Raw genomic sequence first — 15,381 nt, forward strand, 5'->3', positions numbered from 1 at the left:
GCAAACGGGCATCGTACACCAGTCACGCAAGCACGCACCAAGGAGTCGACCTTCAGCTTCAGTTTGGGCTTGAGGCCACTGGCGAATGTCGCGTAGCCTTCTCGCCGCGGACAACACGGACAACGAATCACAGAATCGTGTCGCCGGGCGCAGACATCCGCTGCCCTCGCGCCATTGCCGCCGCCGGGGTGACCCGCGACCGCGGCGCGACAGCACACCTGTATATCGAGCAGATGTTGTCCAGACCGCCGCAGGCCACGAAGTTGCCCGAGGGCGCGTACGCGCAGGTCATGACCCAGGAGGAGCGCAGCGGGATGGCGTGCACCTTGTTGGTCGAGTAGCTGTCCCAAACGATCAGCTTACCGTCCTGGGACGCCGACACCAGATTCCTGTCGACAGACCGTGCGCACGGGTCAGCAAGACGCGCGCTGTAGGTGGCATGCGCGCACACGGACAGCTCCAGGTGGATCGCTATTACCACAGACAGACAACGCATCTTGAGACTCGAGTCTCAACGACTTGGGAGACCCCTCGAATGCTGAAGAACAAACAACGAACATATACACGAACAGCAACATAAAAACTCACAGCAGCTCTGGCAGCAATACAATCGGGCGACACAGGTGGCAACCCGGAAGTGCTACTTCAGACCCCTGAGCCCGATGGCGTCAAAGAACATTTGCGAGCGTGAGACCGCACCAGAGGCCAGACAGGCGATCCTACCACCGGCAGGCAATGCACAAAACATTGCCGACATTTCAGTATTCGCCTTCTTCCGGGCTCTTCAGCGGCACAAGAGCGTCACGTTCCAACAACAGGGAACAGCAGCACGACAGCGACAGCCGCCCCATGACGCGACTCCTCATCCGCACGCAGAACCGTGTGCAAAACGGCGCCCGCCAGCCATCGCCATCCGGCTGAGCTTATTCCGCAAGGCGGCCGATCGTCCCGAATACCAATCAGGGACCCGAGAGATGGCCAGTCGCACAGCATGCTGCCTGCCGCCTGCGGCCGGTCACGGCCATGTGTGCAGTGCGGCCCCACGACCAGCGCCAGAGTTCAAACGGTGTCTGTCTGCATTACACGCATCAAAACGCCCTAAAACACACACAAAATACATGTGAACTTCGATGTTCAAGCCTCACGCACGGACTCTCACAGACCAGATCCTCGCATCAAATAACCTCCACAATCAAACGCCGCGTTCCTTTCTCCAGCGCTTCCAATCGATATACGCATGCCGTGCATTACCCCAATCCATTTAATCAGCCAAGAAAAAACACTGCCCGGCAACCGCCGGCCGCGGGCGGACCCAGCCCCGGAGCCGGGCGGCGTCGGGCGGCCGGTGCGGCGGGCGCGGCCGCCGCCCTCCGGCGCAGACGCCGCCGCTAAATATAGCCCGCTGACCGGCCGATCGATCGCAGCCAGCCGGCGCATCTACTACGGCCGCCCGCCGTCCTGACCCAGTCATCTACTACGGCCGCCCGCCGTCCTGACCCGGTCATCCACTACGGCCGTCCGCCGTCCTGACCCGGTCATCTACTACGGCCGCCCGCCGTCCTGACCCGGTCATCCACTACGGCCGTCCGCCGTCCTGACCCGGTCATCTACTACGGCCGCCCGCCGTCCTGACCCAGTCATCCACCACGGCCGCCCGCCGTCCTGACCCAGTCATCCACTACGGCCGCCCGCCGTCCTGAACCGGTCATCTGCTCCGGCCGCCCGCCGTCCTGACCCGGTCATCTGCTACGGCCGCCCGCCGTCCTGAACCGGTCACAAGGGAAGGTGGCTGACGGAGCCGTCCCGAGACACTAGTCACGTTTTCTGGATGACCTCTGGAGGCGCGTCAGTTTTGAAATCCGCCCAATCAGCTGGAATTCGCCACTCTGGTCGCTGATCAACCATTGCAGACGATGCGAAGGGTGAGTCTTGCTTCACTCAGCTCCTGTGGTGTGTGCGACAAAATAGCAAACTAATCACACAAATCGAAGGAAATCACAACTAAAAAACAGCAAACAAATTGAAGGAAAGGCCATGCGATGACGATACTCGCTGGTGCCTTTCCAGGGAAGATCACAAGCAGTGTTAACATCCCGCTTCATTTGTTAATAATCGAAAGGTTCGCGTCACAACACCGGCTAGTGAACGACGTATTCCACGGAAGACCTGAAACATGGGGAAATCAGACAAGCAAACTCGACAGCGTCTGGCACCTGCAGCGCTCCCAGTGGCTGCATCAGCACGGCGCTTCAGCGGAACAGCAAGTTTGCTCGATAAGCTCCGCCTCAACATCCGCCTTTCCCGAAGACGCCACAGGTCCGCCACGTTTATACGTGACCGACACGACCCGGACCTGAGCGAGGCCGGCGGCCCGGCGCGCGGACCAGACGCTCCCAACGTCCACTTCCGCGTGGCAGTCGAAGAGCCATGCGACCCGCGCCGGGGGGGCTGGCCGCCCCGCCGGCGGACGACCCCACCTCACAGCCAGCCGCACCGCCGCCGGCGCCGGCTCACTCGAGCGAGCGCCGCCGCCAGCTCGGCCGAGCGAGCGCCGCCCCCGCCCAGCACGACCCGCCGACGCCCGCCGGCAGCAGGCCCGCCCGCCCGCCGGCCGGCCGGAAGGGTACCGGCCGGCTATTTCGGGCGCGCCCGCCGCCGTCCATTACCTGGGCCATGGGCGGCCGTCGGGCGCGCATCGATTGCCGTTACGTCCGACGGCGGCGGCCGGCGCCGACAGCCAACGACGGCAGATGGCCTGATGACCGGCCCCGTCTGCCGGTGAATATTTCAGCGGGTGGCCGGCCGCCGCCCCGGCCGCTCCCCGGCCGCCAATCAATACCCGGTGGCGGCCGGCCGGCCAGGTATCAGCCGTTCCGCGCCTGCGGGTCGATCGCGGCCGCCAGATAAGCCACCGCTCCATCATCGGTCCGCCCGTTCTCGGCCGGCGGGGCAGGCCAGGGCGGCGGCGGCGGCGGCGGCGGAGCTCTGCAGCACGCGGCGCCTGTCGCCGTCGCCGGCTCTCGGTCCGCCCCGCCCGGGCGTGACCCACGCTGTCGCCGGACTGAAACACCCCATCGGAGGACTCTAGAAACAATGCGTGCCCCCACACCGCAGAGGAGCTACCAAGACCGTCATGAAACGTGAGATCAGTCCCAGCGCTACGGAACCCCTACAGAGAATGATGAGCAACGCGTCAAAAATTCTCCAAACAACGCAAGTCCGCTCCTGTTGTGACGGAACCTCTTCGGGATACGACGTGGCTCAAAACCTTCTAGGGATCTCCGAAAGGACGCCATTCCTCCATGTTCTCTGGCACCCATTCTGAATCGACAACAACGTTGCTCCTGACCCCGTGAAACCGCCCCAGGCAATGTGGTCCGCAGCCACGAAAGTGGAACGCAAATGGAACACGGCGTTTGTCCAGGCTCCCATAGGAGTGGACGCACCTGTTCCACTCTCACAAAGGGGAGAGGACGCCCGCTCCCACTCCTCTGACGCGCCCCTGGGACACGTCGAGCGGTTCGCACCCGTCTCGGCGACACAGACGGCGCGCTGGCAAGGCAACGGACGTCGCCGACCGCCCGACCGGTCCCACGCGGCCTCAATGCAGCGCCGACGTCGATTCGAAAGACGAAGCGGCTCACTGATACCACCTCATGACGGCTGAACACCACCGTCATACAGGGGTATAGGTCACTCGCCACGCCCACCGACAACAATTCTCTTGAAGCGCGCGTGGTCTCGGCATTCCCGCGTGCTCCATGTAGGCCACGCGCGCCGTGAGCTCAAAGCAGTCTGCCTGGGTCCGTGGCTGTGACCGCGCAGATGGGGCCGCCCGCAGCCCACCAAAACCGTCAGATCCCAGCGCGGCGGGACCGCGGACCACAATCGGGCCACTGAGGACTACAGGGCGGCTGCCGGTCCCAAGCGGAACCATTGCAGGGGAGGGCGGGGGGCGGGAGGCAAGACCGGCGTGTGAGTGCGTGTCGGCCGCCCAGCGGTAGCACGACTGAGGGACACGGCCGCGGGCTCCGCGCTGGCAGCGCCGGACAGCCGCGGGCCGCCCCCACACATATCGGTCCACTTCAGCGGGCTGTGAAGCCGAGCGTGCGCAGTCCAACCCCAGCCGAGGCTCGCAGCAGGTCAGTTCTGCGCTGGCTACTAAGCGGGCGCCCGGCGTGCGCGCCGCACCAGGCCGGCGGCGAGCGGCGAGCGGCGAGCGGCGGGGGCGCGTGCCCGGCCGCGGCGCGGTCGCACCGGATCAGCGGAGAGTGGCGCGCGCCCGGTCCGGCCGGCCCGGCTGGCAGCGGGTCGTGCTGACGCCGCAGCCCAGCCCGGCCAAGTGACCCCCTCCCCTCCCCCCTCCGGCCTGCCAGCGCAGGCGGAAACCACCGGCGGCAGCGCATCCACCGCGGCGTCAGCGATCGCCGATGCCGCCCGGCCGCCCGCCGGGAGCCGGTGCCGGCCGCGCTGGGGAGCCGCTGCTGTCGGCAGCGACTCCACACAGCACACGCACGCACACCAGTCGCCAGCGTTACGCAGGCGAGTCTGCCCGCCGGCCGGCGGCGGCAGTACGTACCGCGAGTCGCAGCCCCAGTGCATGGCGTATATCTTGGCCAGGTGGCCACGCAGTGTCCGCCGGTTGCGCATCTGTATCCGGCCGATTGGCTCCATGCTGGCCGTGGCCTGCACCAGGGTCGTGTCGCAAGCCGCTTTCCGGGCATCCTGTGGGCAGGGGGGGGGGGGGCGGTCAGTGCGGCAGGCGGAGGTGGAAACGATCGGCACCCAGCCGGTCGAGGTGCACCGCACAGGAAAGGGCCGCGAACACTCAGCCGGGAGAAATGTCATGGCCATCATTGGGGCTTTACGATGCACTCAGCTGCTGATATTATTGGGCACCGCCTGCCTCTCATGCGGCCACGAAGGGCAGGCACCGCGGGGAATCGAACCCCGTACCTCTAGTTCCCCCTCACTAGCAGCTTTCCCACTACACCACCGGTACCCCCGGGACACACGGACTCTCGACTTCTTAACACGGGTGCAGGACACAGAGGCCGAGCGCTGGCGCTGGCACTGGCTGGAGTAATACGCTAGCAGGCCCGCTCCCTTATGGCGTACAGCAATATGAGCTCTACAAGATTGCTACCGGTACTGGAAATCAGACATGCCATAGGTCGGAGGTCGCAGGCGGCAACGCTCACAGGTCTCCTTCTAGAGCCACGGCCTACGCGTGTCTGTTCTCGTGCACAGGTGGGGCGTGTGCCTGCGTGTGTTCCACACAGCTTACAATGCGACACCCGCGAATCTGTTCGATGGCTCTTTCTTATTGGCGCCACTGACGAGGCAAATGGGAACGCTCCCCCCCCCCCCCCACGCCCCAAGCCAAAAAGCACAGCACCAGCGCGCTACAATGACGCCGATAAAACAGTAACGAGTCTCAGAGCTTCTCGCTCACACACGAAAAGGCCAGCATACAACATGACACTGAATCCCCACAAAGCCTCAACTTGGTACTGGTAAATGTAGGACCCCTTGAAAAACACCCAGACATAAACTGATGCATACATATATGTGCCCAAGGACATCCTATAAGAAGAGGCAGTCAAATACATGTGTTTGTATCTTCAGCGAGATGAATTACTTGACGATTTGACATCCATCATTCCGGGGTGCTGGATGTCAAATGCATACCGCACTGCAGTTTTTAGTGCAGTTCTTTAACCATCAAGCAGTTCGGGTCACTGATCGACATTCTGAGTTAAATATGTGAAGGGTTGTCCCAGTGAAACAGTTCAATATGTGAACGGTTGTCCCAGTAAAACAGTTCAATATGTGAACGGTTGTCCCAATGAAACAGTTCAATATGTGAACGGTTGTCCCAGTGAAACAGTTCAATATGTGAACGGTTGTCCCAGCGAAACAGTTCAATATGTGAGCGGTCGTCCCAGTGAAACAGTTCAAGATGTGAACAGTTGTCCCAGTGAAACAATTCAATATGTGAACGGTCGTCCCCGTGGAACAGTTAAATATGTTAACGGTCGTCCCAGTGAAACAGTTAAATATGTAAACGGTCGTCCCAGTGAAACAGTTCAATATGTGAACAAGTTCCAGTGAATAAGTTCAATATGCGAACATCTCTCTTCATTCACATGACATCGTTCTTTTGGCTTGCTGTTCATCTTTTGCGCAGCATTGTTCTAACAAAGTTTGAGCCTCAGCACAAGTATCATGAGAGGCACACACATGTTCTTTAGTGGCGCTCGCATTGTGACGATACTCCACAGGCCAAACCGTTCACGTGACCCTGGCAGAAGGAAAAATTATAGGATGACAATGGCTCTCATGCTCTGTATTTGTACAAGCTGATAAAACCATTAAAAACGCCTACAACTATCATTATCCCCTCCCCCGCTCCAGAACCAGGGAGCCGCATCATTGTTCGGTCTTGCCAATCCTTGTAATCGACACATCCCCACACTTCCATTCCCAACCGGTCTGATAGATGGGCTACAATACGATGAAACTCCATGCATCTGACAGGTTCGGCATTCTATGTTTGATGTGCATTGAGCAGCCGAGAAAACTTGAGCGCTATGACGCAATGAGCACAGACTGCACATCAGCATGCCAGATTATGTTCAGAGACGCCTCTGTGAACAGATACCACCGAATGGATACAGCCACACCACACTCAACTCAGCCGAACCGTAAAAACACGACAATCTCGCCACAACGGTAAACAGGCCTGTCGCATTTCACCTTGTTCTACCTTCCAGCGCTGGGAATAAAGCCGACACAACGCATGCCCCACCCTGTCCGCTAAGACACGGCGTGTCAACAGCTGTCGCAGTGTGTCGCTGCCCCCCCCCCCCCCCTGCGGACGGGACACCTGCCACCTGCCAGCACAGCGGCCGGCCCTGCTGAACAAACCTCCGCCGCCGACGACGCTGACGGCGCCGCAGTCGCCCGGTCCCCGTCCCCGTCCCCGTCCGAGGCGGCAGCGTAGCCAACCAGACCCGACCCAGCGCCTCACGCGAGCCCACGCCGGCACCGGCCGACGGGTTGAGCTCACCCGCCTCCTCCGGTGGGGTACACAACGGCCGATCCCGGGAGGCGCCGCCGTGCTTACGCCAGACACGAATCATGCACGGTCGCGAGAAATCCAAGCTTTGCGACGATGTTTAAACCTCCTGGAACATTCCTGGAACGTCCGCCGACGCGTCGTCGGCGAAGTAGGAAACGGGACTCGGCGAGGTAACTCCAGTGTGTTCCGTGACCACTGGATGGCACGGTCCGTGCCGTTTGTTAGGCACGGATCTCCACTCGTCAGTAAAGAACGGCAAGTTAGACGCCAAGAAATGGCTTAACACAGGGCGGCCGGAGACGAGCGACCAATGCCACTTGTCACCAAGCAACCCCATGGCACAGCGGGTCGCCACTCTACCCACAAATGTGCCAGTGATTACAAGCGTGGGGCGTATCATTCAGGTGTTTTGGTTCAATTGGCGCCGCAGGGAGCCTGGACCAGCCCGTGCTTCAATCAGGGCGAAACAACGCGAAGGACCTCAGAGGTTTCACGGGTCGATCAGCACCCCGATCACCGTCGTCAACAGCAGCTGGCAAGGTCTCGGTCTCGGATATCTCCCCACTGAGGCGACCCAGTGCAGCAATGGGACGAGGTCGACTCCGCGTTCCACCGGGCTCGGCCACCGTCTCACCGGCAGACGCAACCGTAACCGGTGCAATCTAAACGGTGACGTCGATGCTGGAGCGCAAATTACGACAGACGGATCTTATAGCACAGGCAATAATGGATTACCCAACGATGAGCCAACGCGAATCCAAGCGATAAGTACAAGGGCAGCCGACGCCCACCGGCTGGGACCTCAGCGCCACTGGCGGCCGGATGGCGCAACTTTGCCGAGCAGCAGTTGCTCTCGCGTGAGAACGCTCGACTAAAGGCGCCTGGGGAAGGGACGGACCGCCGCCAAGCCGCAGTGCCTGGGAGCGGGAAGTCACGTGGAAGGAGAGTTCAAGGGGACACCGTTATTTTCCGCTGTCTATTCGCGCAGGGCCAGCTCTGTGCTGTTCCGTGGGGCACGTTATTATAAATAGAGCGCGGGAAGTTAGTACCCGCTCCGGGCGGCGACAGGTGCTGGGAGCGTCGTACGGCGCTGAGTTTTAAAAGGCAGTGTTCTCTGTGGCTGAATGGTTGAGGTTTGGGCCCATGGCCGGAGCAGGCAGCCACGGAGCATCAGCTGCCACGTTGACATGCCCCGATGCTGAGAGGCTGATCTCTGATGTTTAAGTAGTGAGCGATTTGGGGATTGCCCTACTCTTGTGTCTATGACGTTTCGACTAAGGAAATGGCTGTTTACATGCGCAATTACCCATCAAATACGCGCGTTACCCAGCAAATATGCGGACAGATTAGCGGCAGCCACCAAGGCGGCGTTGTTTCCTGAAATTTGTGTTTCGGTGGCGATAAAAGAACGCATGTTCAGTGATGCAAAAAAAATACACATTCAGCCATGACAGCACAGGCCGAAGCTGATCTCGTTTTATAACACGTGGCGCGGCGCGCGGCCCCGCACAACCCCGTTTGCAATGCTAGCCACTGCCTTAGTCCGATCAGCGCCCTGAGGACATCGGGTCAGCTAGCAATAAATGCTTCCACGTGAAAGTCGAGCACTGCCCCACCTGAGCTACTTCGCTTCCTCACCACTAACGATCAACAAAACAGACGTCTTTGGTTCGATATGAACAATTGATGATTAAAAAGCTACGACTTGAGAGGCGTCCAAAAGCTGGGAATCAGAACGGGGCCTTCCCGCCCGAAATAACCTCCCCAAAACGTCCACCCCCACCAAACAGCCGGTGCGCCTATGTCCATGACATGCACCGGGAGCAGCATCTCTGTCCCCTGCCAAGGAGCGCCATCAGTGACCGAGACTGGGAGTGACCCTGGCGCCGCGAGCCCAGGTCACCGCTGCCCCATGTCGGGCGGCGGGCGGGACCCAGTGGGTCAGCCGGGAGTGCGCAGACAACGGACGGACGGACGGGGGGGGGGGGGGGGGCGGCGGTACCGCACGTCTCGGCCGCCCGACAGCGCCCAGCCACACCGGCAGCCCACCGTCACGGCCCTCTTGTGCCCCTGGACCGCTGCATCCAGCACAGACCGGTGTGACACGTGCGACGGTCGCACGCGCGAGGCGGCCATGACGCTGAATGCTGTCAGACATGGGAGTGGCTCACATCGCTGGCCTCGGACGCGGGATGGCAGCCCCAGCTCGCGGCGCCAGTTAGTCCGAACAGACTCCATTCAGCCCCGTTCATATGTCCGATGGCCATGCACTGCTATGACAACTATGATGTGACATGCCTTGCACTCTCTTCACGGTGCAAGGGCGACGACATACGTTTTCAACCAGTTGCAGGCCGTGCGTAACTAGCAGCCCCCTGTCCCTGCCCGCGCTCCTGTTCCTGGCACAGACGCGCACCCAGCGCCGACCGCCGCAGAGCCGTCCTCCCCTCCCCAGGGTGGAGCTTTGCGGCACGCTGGCGGCCAAGCCTGATAACGGCCACATGCGCGGCTCCACCTGGCTGGGCGGCGGGGCAAGGGGCCCTCACCGGTCTGTGGCGCGCCACGTGGCACCGGCTTCCTGCAGTCTTACCCCAGGGGAGGGGTAAGACTAGACCCCAATGACCCCAATGACCCCAATGACCCCAATGTCAGCATTTACGTCGCACACGCTGTCAGGATGAGCAGATAATGCAACGTGTACTCACTCGAATTGCGTTTTTTAATGTCTCCGCCTCTTGCCGCAATGTGTCCAGCTCATTCATACTTGCTAAAAGTTAAGTATAAAAATCTGAAACGGAAGACAGCACGTCAGCAAAACACAACACCCACACACCGCCAGCTGCACCCACGCCAACGGTCGGCGCCCGAACACCACGCACGTGCCGCTGGCCGTCCGACAGCCGGCCACGCGTCGCCGAAGCCGGCGGCCGCCGCTCACGCGGGCCGAGGTGCGACGCCGAGGACACCGGACGCCGCCGGCCGCGGCAGCGTCCCACAGCGCACACCTGGGCCGCACGGCTCGCTGCTACCGGCCGCGCTTGCCGCCCGCTAATGACTCGAACGATCGGAGCCGGCGGCCAAGCCGGAAATAGACTGGCCAGCAGCCATTTCGGGAGGTTTGCGGATAGAACTGGCCATCGACGCGTCGGTCAGTGCGTCGTTAGTGAGAGCGTTGGCCAGGTGCCAAGCTCCGTAGCTATCGCCACCTCACGGCAGACAGCAATGAATGAGGCGACACGTGATCCTGGATGAGCACGTGCGTCGGACGCTTCCTATGCTCTGCATGTCGTCCGATGACAGCGCAGAACAGTCACAACACTGAACACACGGAAGTCCATGGCAGTCGGGCTGATTTCGTACTGCAGCAGTGATACCACAGCGGTACATCCGGACGAGACGGCCCCCATTGGTGCACCTCCTCTGCCAGCACCCAACTCACGCCACAGCTGACCGCTGGCTGCAACAGCGGCAGGCTCGCTCCCCTCGGCACGCCAGTCCCGTAATAGACCTACATTGGTGTGCTTTACAACCACTTGGCAGCGTGCTGCGGTGCAGAGGTCGGTCGTGACGGCGCCCTCGCCGTGCGCAGCAAGGCAGACGAAACCGTACAGCTCGATTATGTACGCCTCTCAAGAAACCTCAGTACGCTACGAACGGGCCGACCAAACGCACGCTCGCCGCGTTCGTATGCTACACGTCGCCCACGTGTGGTCCCGAGGATTACAGTTCACCGGGAACCTGACGAAGATAGCCGACAATCCCAGCGCCCCTCCCCACTCGAGAAAAGTCGCATGTGTAAAAATCAGACCTACATTTAAACACGATGACTATCTAGTCTCGGGCTATGCCTGCACACTTTACGCTGTGTGTTAAAATTCAAAAGATGGCACTTCAAACATGCCAAAAATGTCGACCAACATCTGAGCGGCGGCGGCGCTGATCTCCGAGGCGTGGCAGCCCATGATAAGCCCGAACAGAGTCACCTCCGAGCTCTCCCACAGCATAACCGCCACGGCTGGTACGCGCAACGCGTGCTAGCCGTGGCAGGAGGGGAGGCCGTCCGCGCCGCGGTGGGGGCGCGGGACGCTGCAGGGAGCGCCGCACCCCGACCGGGGGGGCCGGCACGAGGGCGCCGACGGAGCGGCACGCAGAGACGGACGGGATGGTCGGGAGTCGGCTGCTGACGCCGGCGGCTGCAGTGCCCGTGTCAATTTCTGCTCCGGGGAGCAGCGCTCTTGTTCCGCGCCCTCGGCCATGCTCAGAGAACGCGTCCTGACATGCGGTGTCCGGCGCGTCCACAGCGAGAGACATTCGGAACGGTGCCACGCCACCAATCTCCTCCCAGAGACGCGCCTCGCTGCCTAGCGTATCATCGCGGAAGTTCTGAAAACTTCTCTGCTGTGACGAGGAGCTCTCTCTGCTGTCTCTGCCCCGACCCCGACCACGCTCCGCGCGCATCCGCGTTGCCAAACCGTCTCCGGCCTGCGGACGGACGCGGCGGCGTGACGCCCGCCCTCCGAGGTGATATCAGCTGCCGCCGCCCACCCACGCCGGGTTCTCGTGGTGCCCCGCTGGCCGGCCACCGGAAACGGCGGCTAGATAGACGCGGCCACAGCAGCCGGCGATCGCCCGATGCTGACCGACGCGGCCACAGCAGCCGGCGATCGCCCGATGCCGTCCGACGCGGCCACAGCAGCCGGCGATCGTCCGATGCCGTCCGACGCGGCCACAGCAGCCGGCGATCGCCCAATGCTGGCCAACGCGGCCACAGCAGCCGGCGATCGTCCGATGCCGTCCGACGCGGCCACAGCAGCCGGAGATCGTCCGATCCTGACCGACCGCGCCGACAGCCGCCGCCGCAGGCCGGCCCGCGCTCTGTTCAGGCGCGCGGCCGTCACCAGCCCCGCAGCCGCGTCGCGCATCCGCCACGTGCGTGACGGACGTCAGCGGAGACGTGACGGTCGGTGGAGATGGCCCCGCGGGCGTGGCTCTCGTCAGCTTAGCCCAGCCCGGCGCGGGCCGCGCGTGGCCGAGCCGAGCGGCGACCCAGACCGGCGCCAACAGACCGCACGGCGCCTCTGACAGACTGCGCCGCGGGGACGCTGCGGCAGTCAGACCGTGCGCCTGTGACAAGGTCAAGTTCGCTGTCAGCCGAGCGGCACGTGAGAATCGCGGCCGCTCGAACCTCGCCGACGCGCCACGCGGGGACGGGGGCGGCCCGTGCAACTGCGCCTCTCACGCCTCTTGCCAACATCACATGTGACACGGGCGGCCGGTATGTGGGTCGGGAATGCAGACGCTCATCCACGTGTTTTGCTCTTGTCGAGGCTGCCAAGAGCCAGCAGCTGTCAGGTTTAATGTCAGTCCGCAAAGGTCGCCGCGCGCACGTGCTCCTTCGAGACCACCTGGCGTATGAAAGAGACGCTCTCTGAATCTGCGAGGCGTAAAGCGGCGTCTCCGAGTCGTACACAGGGCTGTGGCGTGACCACCCCAGTACATCTGCGCTGAGCGGAGCACCGAGGACATCGAGTGCCGTCAAAACAGGCGCGTGCAGGCGCCCGCGCCGAAGATGCGGCGAACCACTTCAGCCTTATTGATAGTGATGCATCCGTATCGGCACAACTGCTTGCCAAAAGAAGCACTCGTGATCTTGAATGCGCCCCCGTGGCCGCGAGCCGAGCCCGTGACAGGCAAACGACAAAAGTCACTAGTATGATTAGGCAGAAGCAACCCCCCAAACCTCGTCCGTAAAACGAGAATCAAATGACTTTTTTTTAACTCAACGGCTCCACAGTGAATCACGAGACAAACACACGGCCGTCACGCATGGGGTAATGCGCACACAGTGTGATCACCTCACAGTGGCGGTGAGCCTGGGACGTTCCAGGGCATCTCAGCAACGGGCCACGGGACGCTAGCACACGGGAATCCCCAGCGGCGTGCAGCCCTTCATGGACGGCCGATTTGCCGTCACAGCGAAGACCCGCTGAGAGCGAAGTCCAACACGGAACGACAGCGAAAGCCTAGCCCTTCGCGGCTGGCATCGCAGCGCTCCTGGCACAGCCACACGCGGCGGCGCACTGCCGCGTGACAAGCTGCAGTGCCGCTCCGAGGAAAGCAGCCACCGCAGCCAGCCGGCCCCGTCCCGCATCCGGCCAGCGCGCGCCCAACTTGGCCGCCAGCCGCCGGCGGCCTCCGCCCGGCCCCGCGGCCGGCGTTGAGATCAGCCGTCGGCCGGCCCGATGAGGCCGGAGCCGACGCAGCGCATCAGGCGCATCGGCCCAATCGGACCCGCCGCGCCCCGGATGGCCCCAATCAGACGGGCGGCGTTCAGGGCGGATCTGGCGGCCGCCCGGCGCCGTCCTGATCCTGGTCCGACAGCGGCCGACGGCGGCTGCCGTCAGCGTCGCTGTCGCTCCCCACGCCCAGCCGTCGCGCGCCGCTGTGTAAATCCGCGTGCACGCGCCGGGTCCGACGGCAGTCCGTCGGCAGCGTTTGCACGCCCCGGCACGGAGCGGTGTCAGGGTAACACACACGGGCCGGCTCCACCCGTCCGAGGGGGGGGGGGGGGCGACCGGAAGACACCGCCGGCTCGCGTGCCCCTCTCCGGTCGCGCTGTCTCACGGCATGGGTCTGGTCCCGGCCGCCCGTCGCCGCCACGTGGAGCCCAGCCCCGCCGGGGCGGACCCACCGGTCAGCGGGCCGCCGGATCAGCCCCGAGGCCGGCAGCCCGCCAGACCCGGACCGGCGAATGGCTATCCGGCTGGCAGCCCGGGGCAGCCCAGAAGCGGACTTTGCGCCAGGGGACTTTCACCAGCGTTGTAAGAAGCCATGATCTTAGGCGGAATTAAATCAATCCGGCGGGATGAGGGGCATTGTTGCGGCGCGGATGACAGCGGCCCGGACCGTGAGTCGGGTGAACATCCGACCACGTTACACAAACAGGTCGATCTAGGACGCGCCGCCAGGCTAAACGAGACGCACGCCATGCTCCTAACGACGGAGGCCGGGCTTTTATCTATCCAAGGCAGACAAGCGTCGCATTGCAAGCTAAAAGCCGGCCCGGTCATCAGTAAGTTCACCAGGTTTCCCACCTGCGCCCAGTAGTGACACAACCGGCAGACCAAAACGACCGTCGGCTGGCGCACGAGCAGCGCAGAAACACGCCCTTCCAGAGCTGTCCGAGGCGAGAGGCCCCGCATCCAGGCATGGATCCGTTCTGGTGCGCGCCGCTGGTCCCCTTGCCTCCTTGCAGCACGCGGCGGCGCGAAGCGTGCGGCTGCGCCGGCCGGCGCCGACCGGCGAGCTCACCTTGTCTGCTCCTCCGCGGCTGGACACGCTGTGCACTGTGCGCCCGGCTACCTGGGACCGGCCTGCAGCCGCGGCCCGGTGCCGGCGGCGGGCGCAAGCTCTGGGCCGGCGGCAGCGCTCGCCTCCGGCCGCTGCCGCATACCAAGATGGCGGCGCGCTGCAGCGCGGGCGGCCACTGGGCCGGGCTCGGCGCGCCGGCGGCTCCGTCAACGTGGTGGGCGCGGGCGGCGCTAGTCCAACATGGCCGGCGGCGGCGGCCGCGCGCTTGCTGTACTCTCGCTGGCGCCCAGCGCGCACCCGGCGCGCTGCACTGGCTCGCCTCACGCGCCGACGCCGGCGGTCATGTCGCGTCGCGCCGCGCCGCTTCCCAGGCTGTGCCGCCCGCCGCCGTCGGCCACGCCACTACGCCCGCTATTGATCGGCGCACCAGGCGCGACGAGCCGATCGGCGGCGGCGACGGCGACGGCGACGGCGCAGACGCTGCCGCCGCCGCCGCCGCCGCGTCGGCTGGCGCGTGCGTGCACCTGGCCGCACGTGGAGGCGACGCCGGCGGCCGCCACCTGCCGCCGCCAGCGGGGGAGGGGCGGGGCCGGGTCGGCGGCGGGAGGCTGCAGCGGTGTCACACCAGCAATGCAGGCCGACCGCGGACGGGCGGAGCGGTCGGCAGCTTCGACAGCTGATACACGTCCCGTGGCTGGCTGGCTGCGTGGACCGACCGACGCCATTGGAAAGCCATGCGAAGAACCGCCACGCCGAGGCCTGCGGAGTTCTTTCGCCGACATCGGTCAAAGACGGCAGATTGGTACCAGATGGCAGGATCCATGCGAGCAAGTGTGCCGATCGCTACCCTGTCCGACTGCGGTCCATGAAACCCGCCATCAAACGCCACGCCACACAATGAGCAAGTGCTCCAGTGGCGCATCCGCGGCCAACAGCTTGGGTCATCGTCGATCCAACATCCATGGCGGCTGATGCTGGTAATGATT

The 15,381-nt window shown here is 63.5% G+C and overlaps 1 protein-coding gene across 1 annotated transcript in view; it reads right to left on the reverse strand.

The window, feature by feature from the left end:
- The window catches only part of LOC119109071 (guanine nucleotide-binding protein G(I)/G(S)/G(T) subunit beta-1-like), a 29,788-nt gene that overhangs the window by 6,408 nt on the left and 7,999 nt on the right, over positions 1–15,381 (reverse strand). Inside the window, 3 exon segments of the mRNA XM_037232611.1 lie at positions 219–389; positions 4,580–4,725; positions 9,790–9,872. Of these exon segments, the coding sequence (XP_037088506.1) occupies positions 219–389; positions 4,580–4,725; positions 9,790–9,846 (374 nt within the window). The 5' untranslated portion in view covers positions 9,847–9,872.

The sequence above is a fragment of the Pollicipes pollicipes genome, unplaced genomic scaffold (genome assembly GCF_011947565.3).
Source record: "Pollicipes pollicipes isolate AB1234 unplaced genomic scaffold, Ppol_2.1 Scaffold_7231;HRSCAF=8579_pilon_pilon_pilon, whole genome shotgun sequence".
NCBI classification, from domain to species: Eukaryota; Metazoa; Arthropoda; class Thecostraca; order Pollicipedomorpha; family Pollicipedidae; genus Pollicipes; species Pollicipes pollicipes.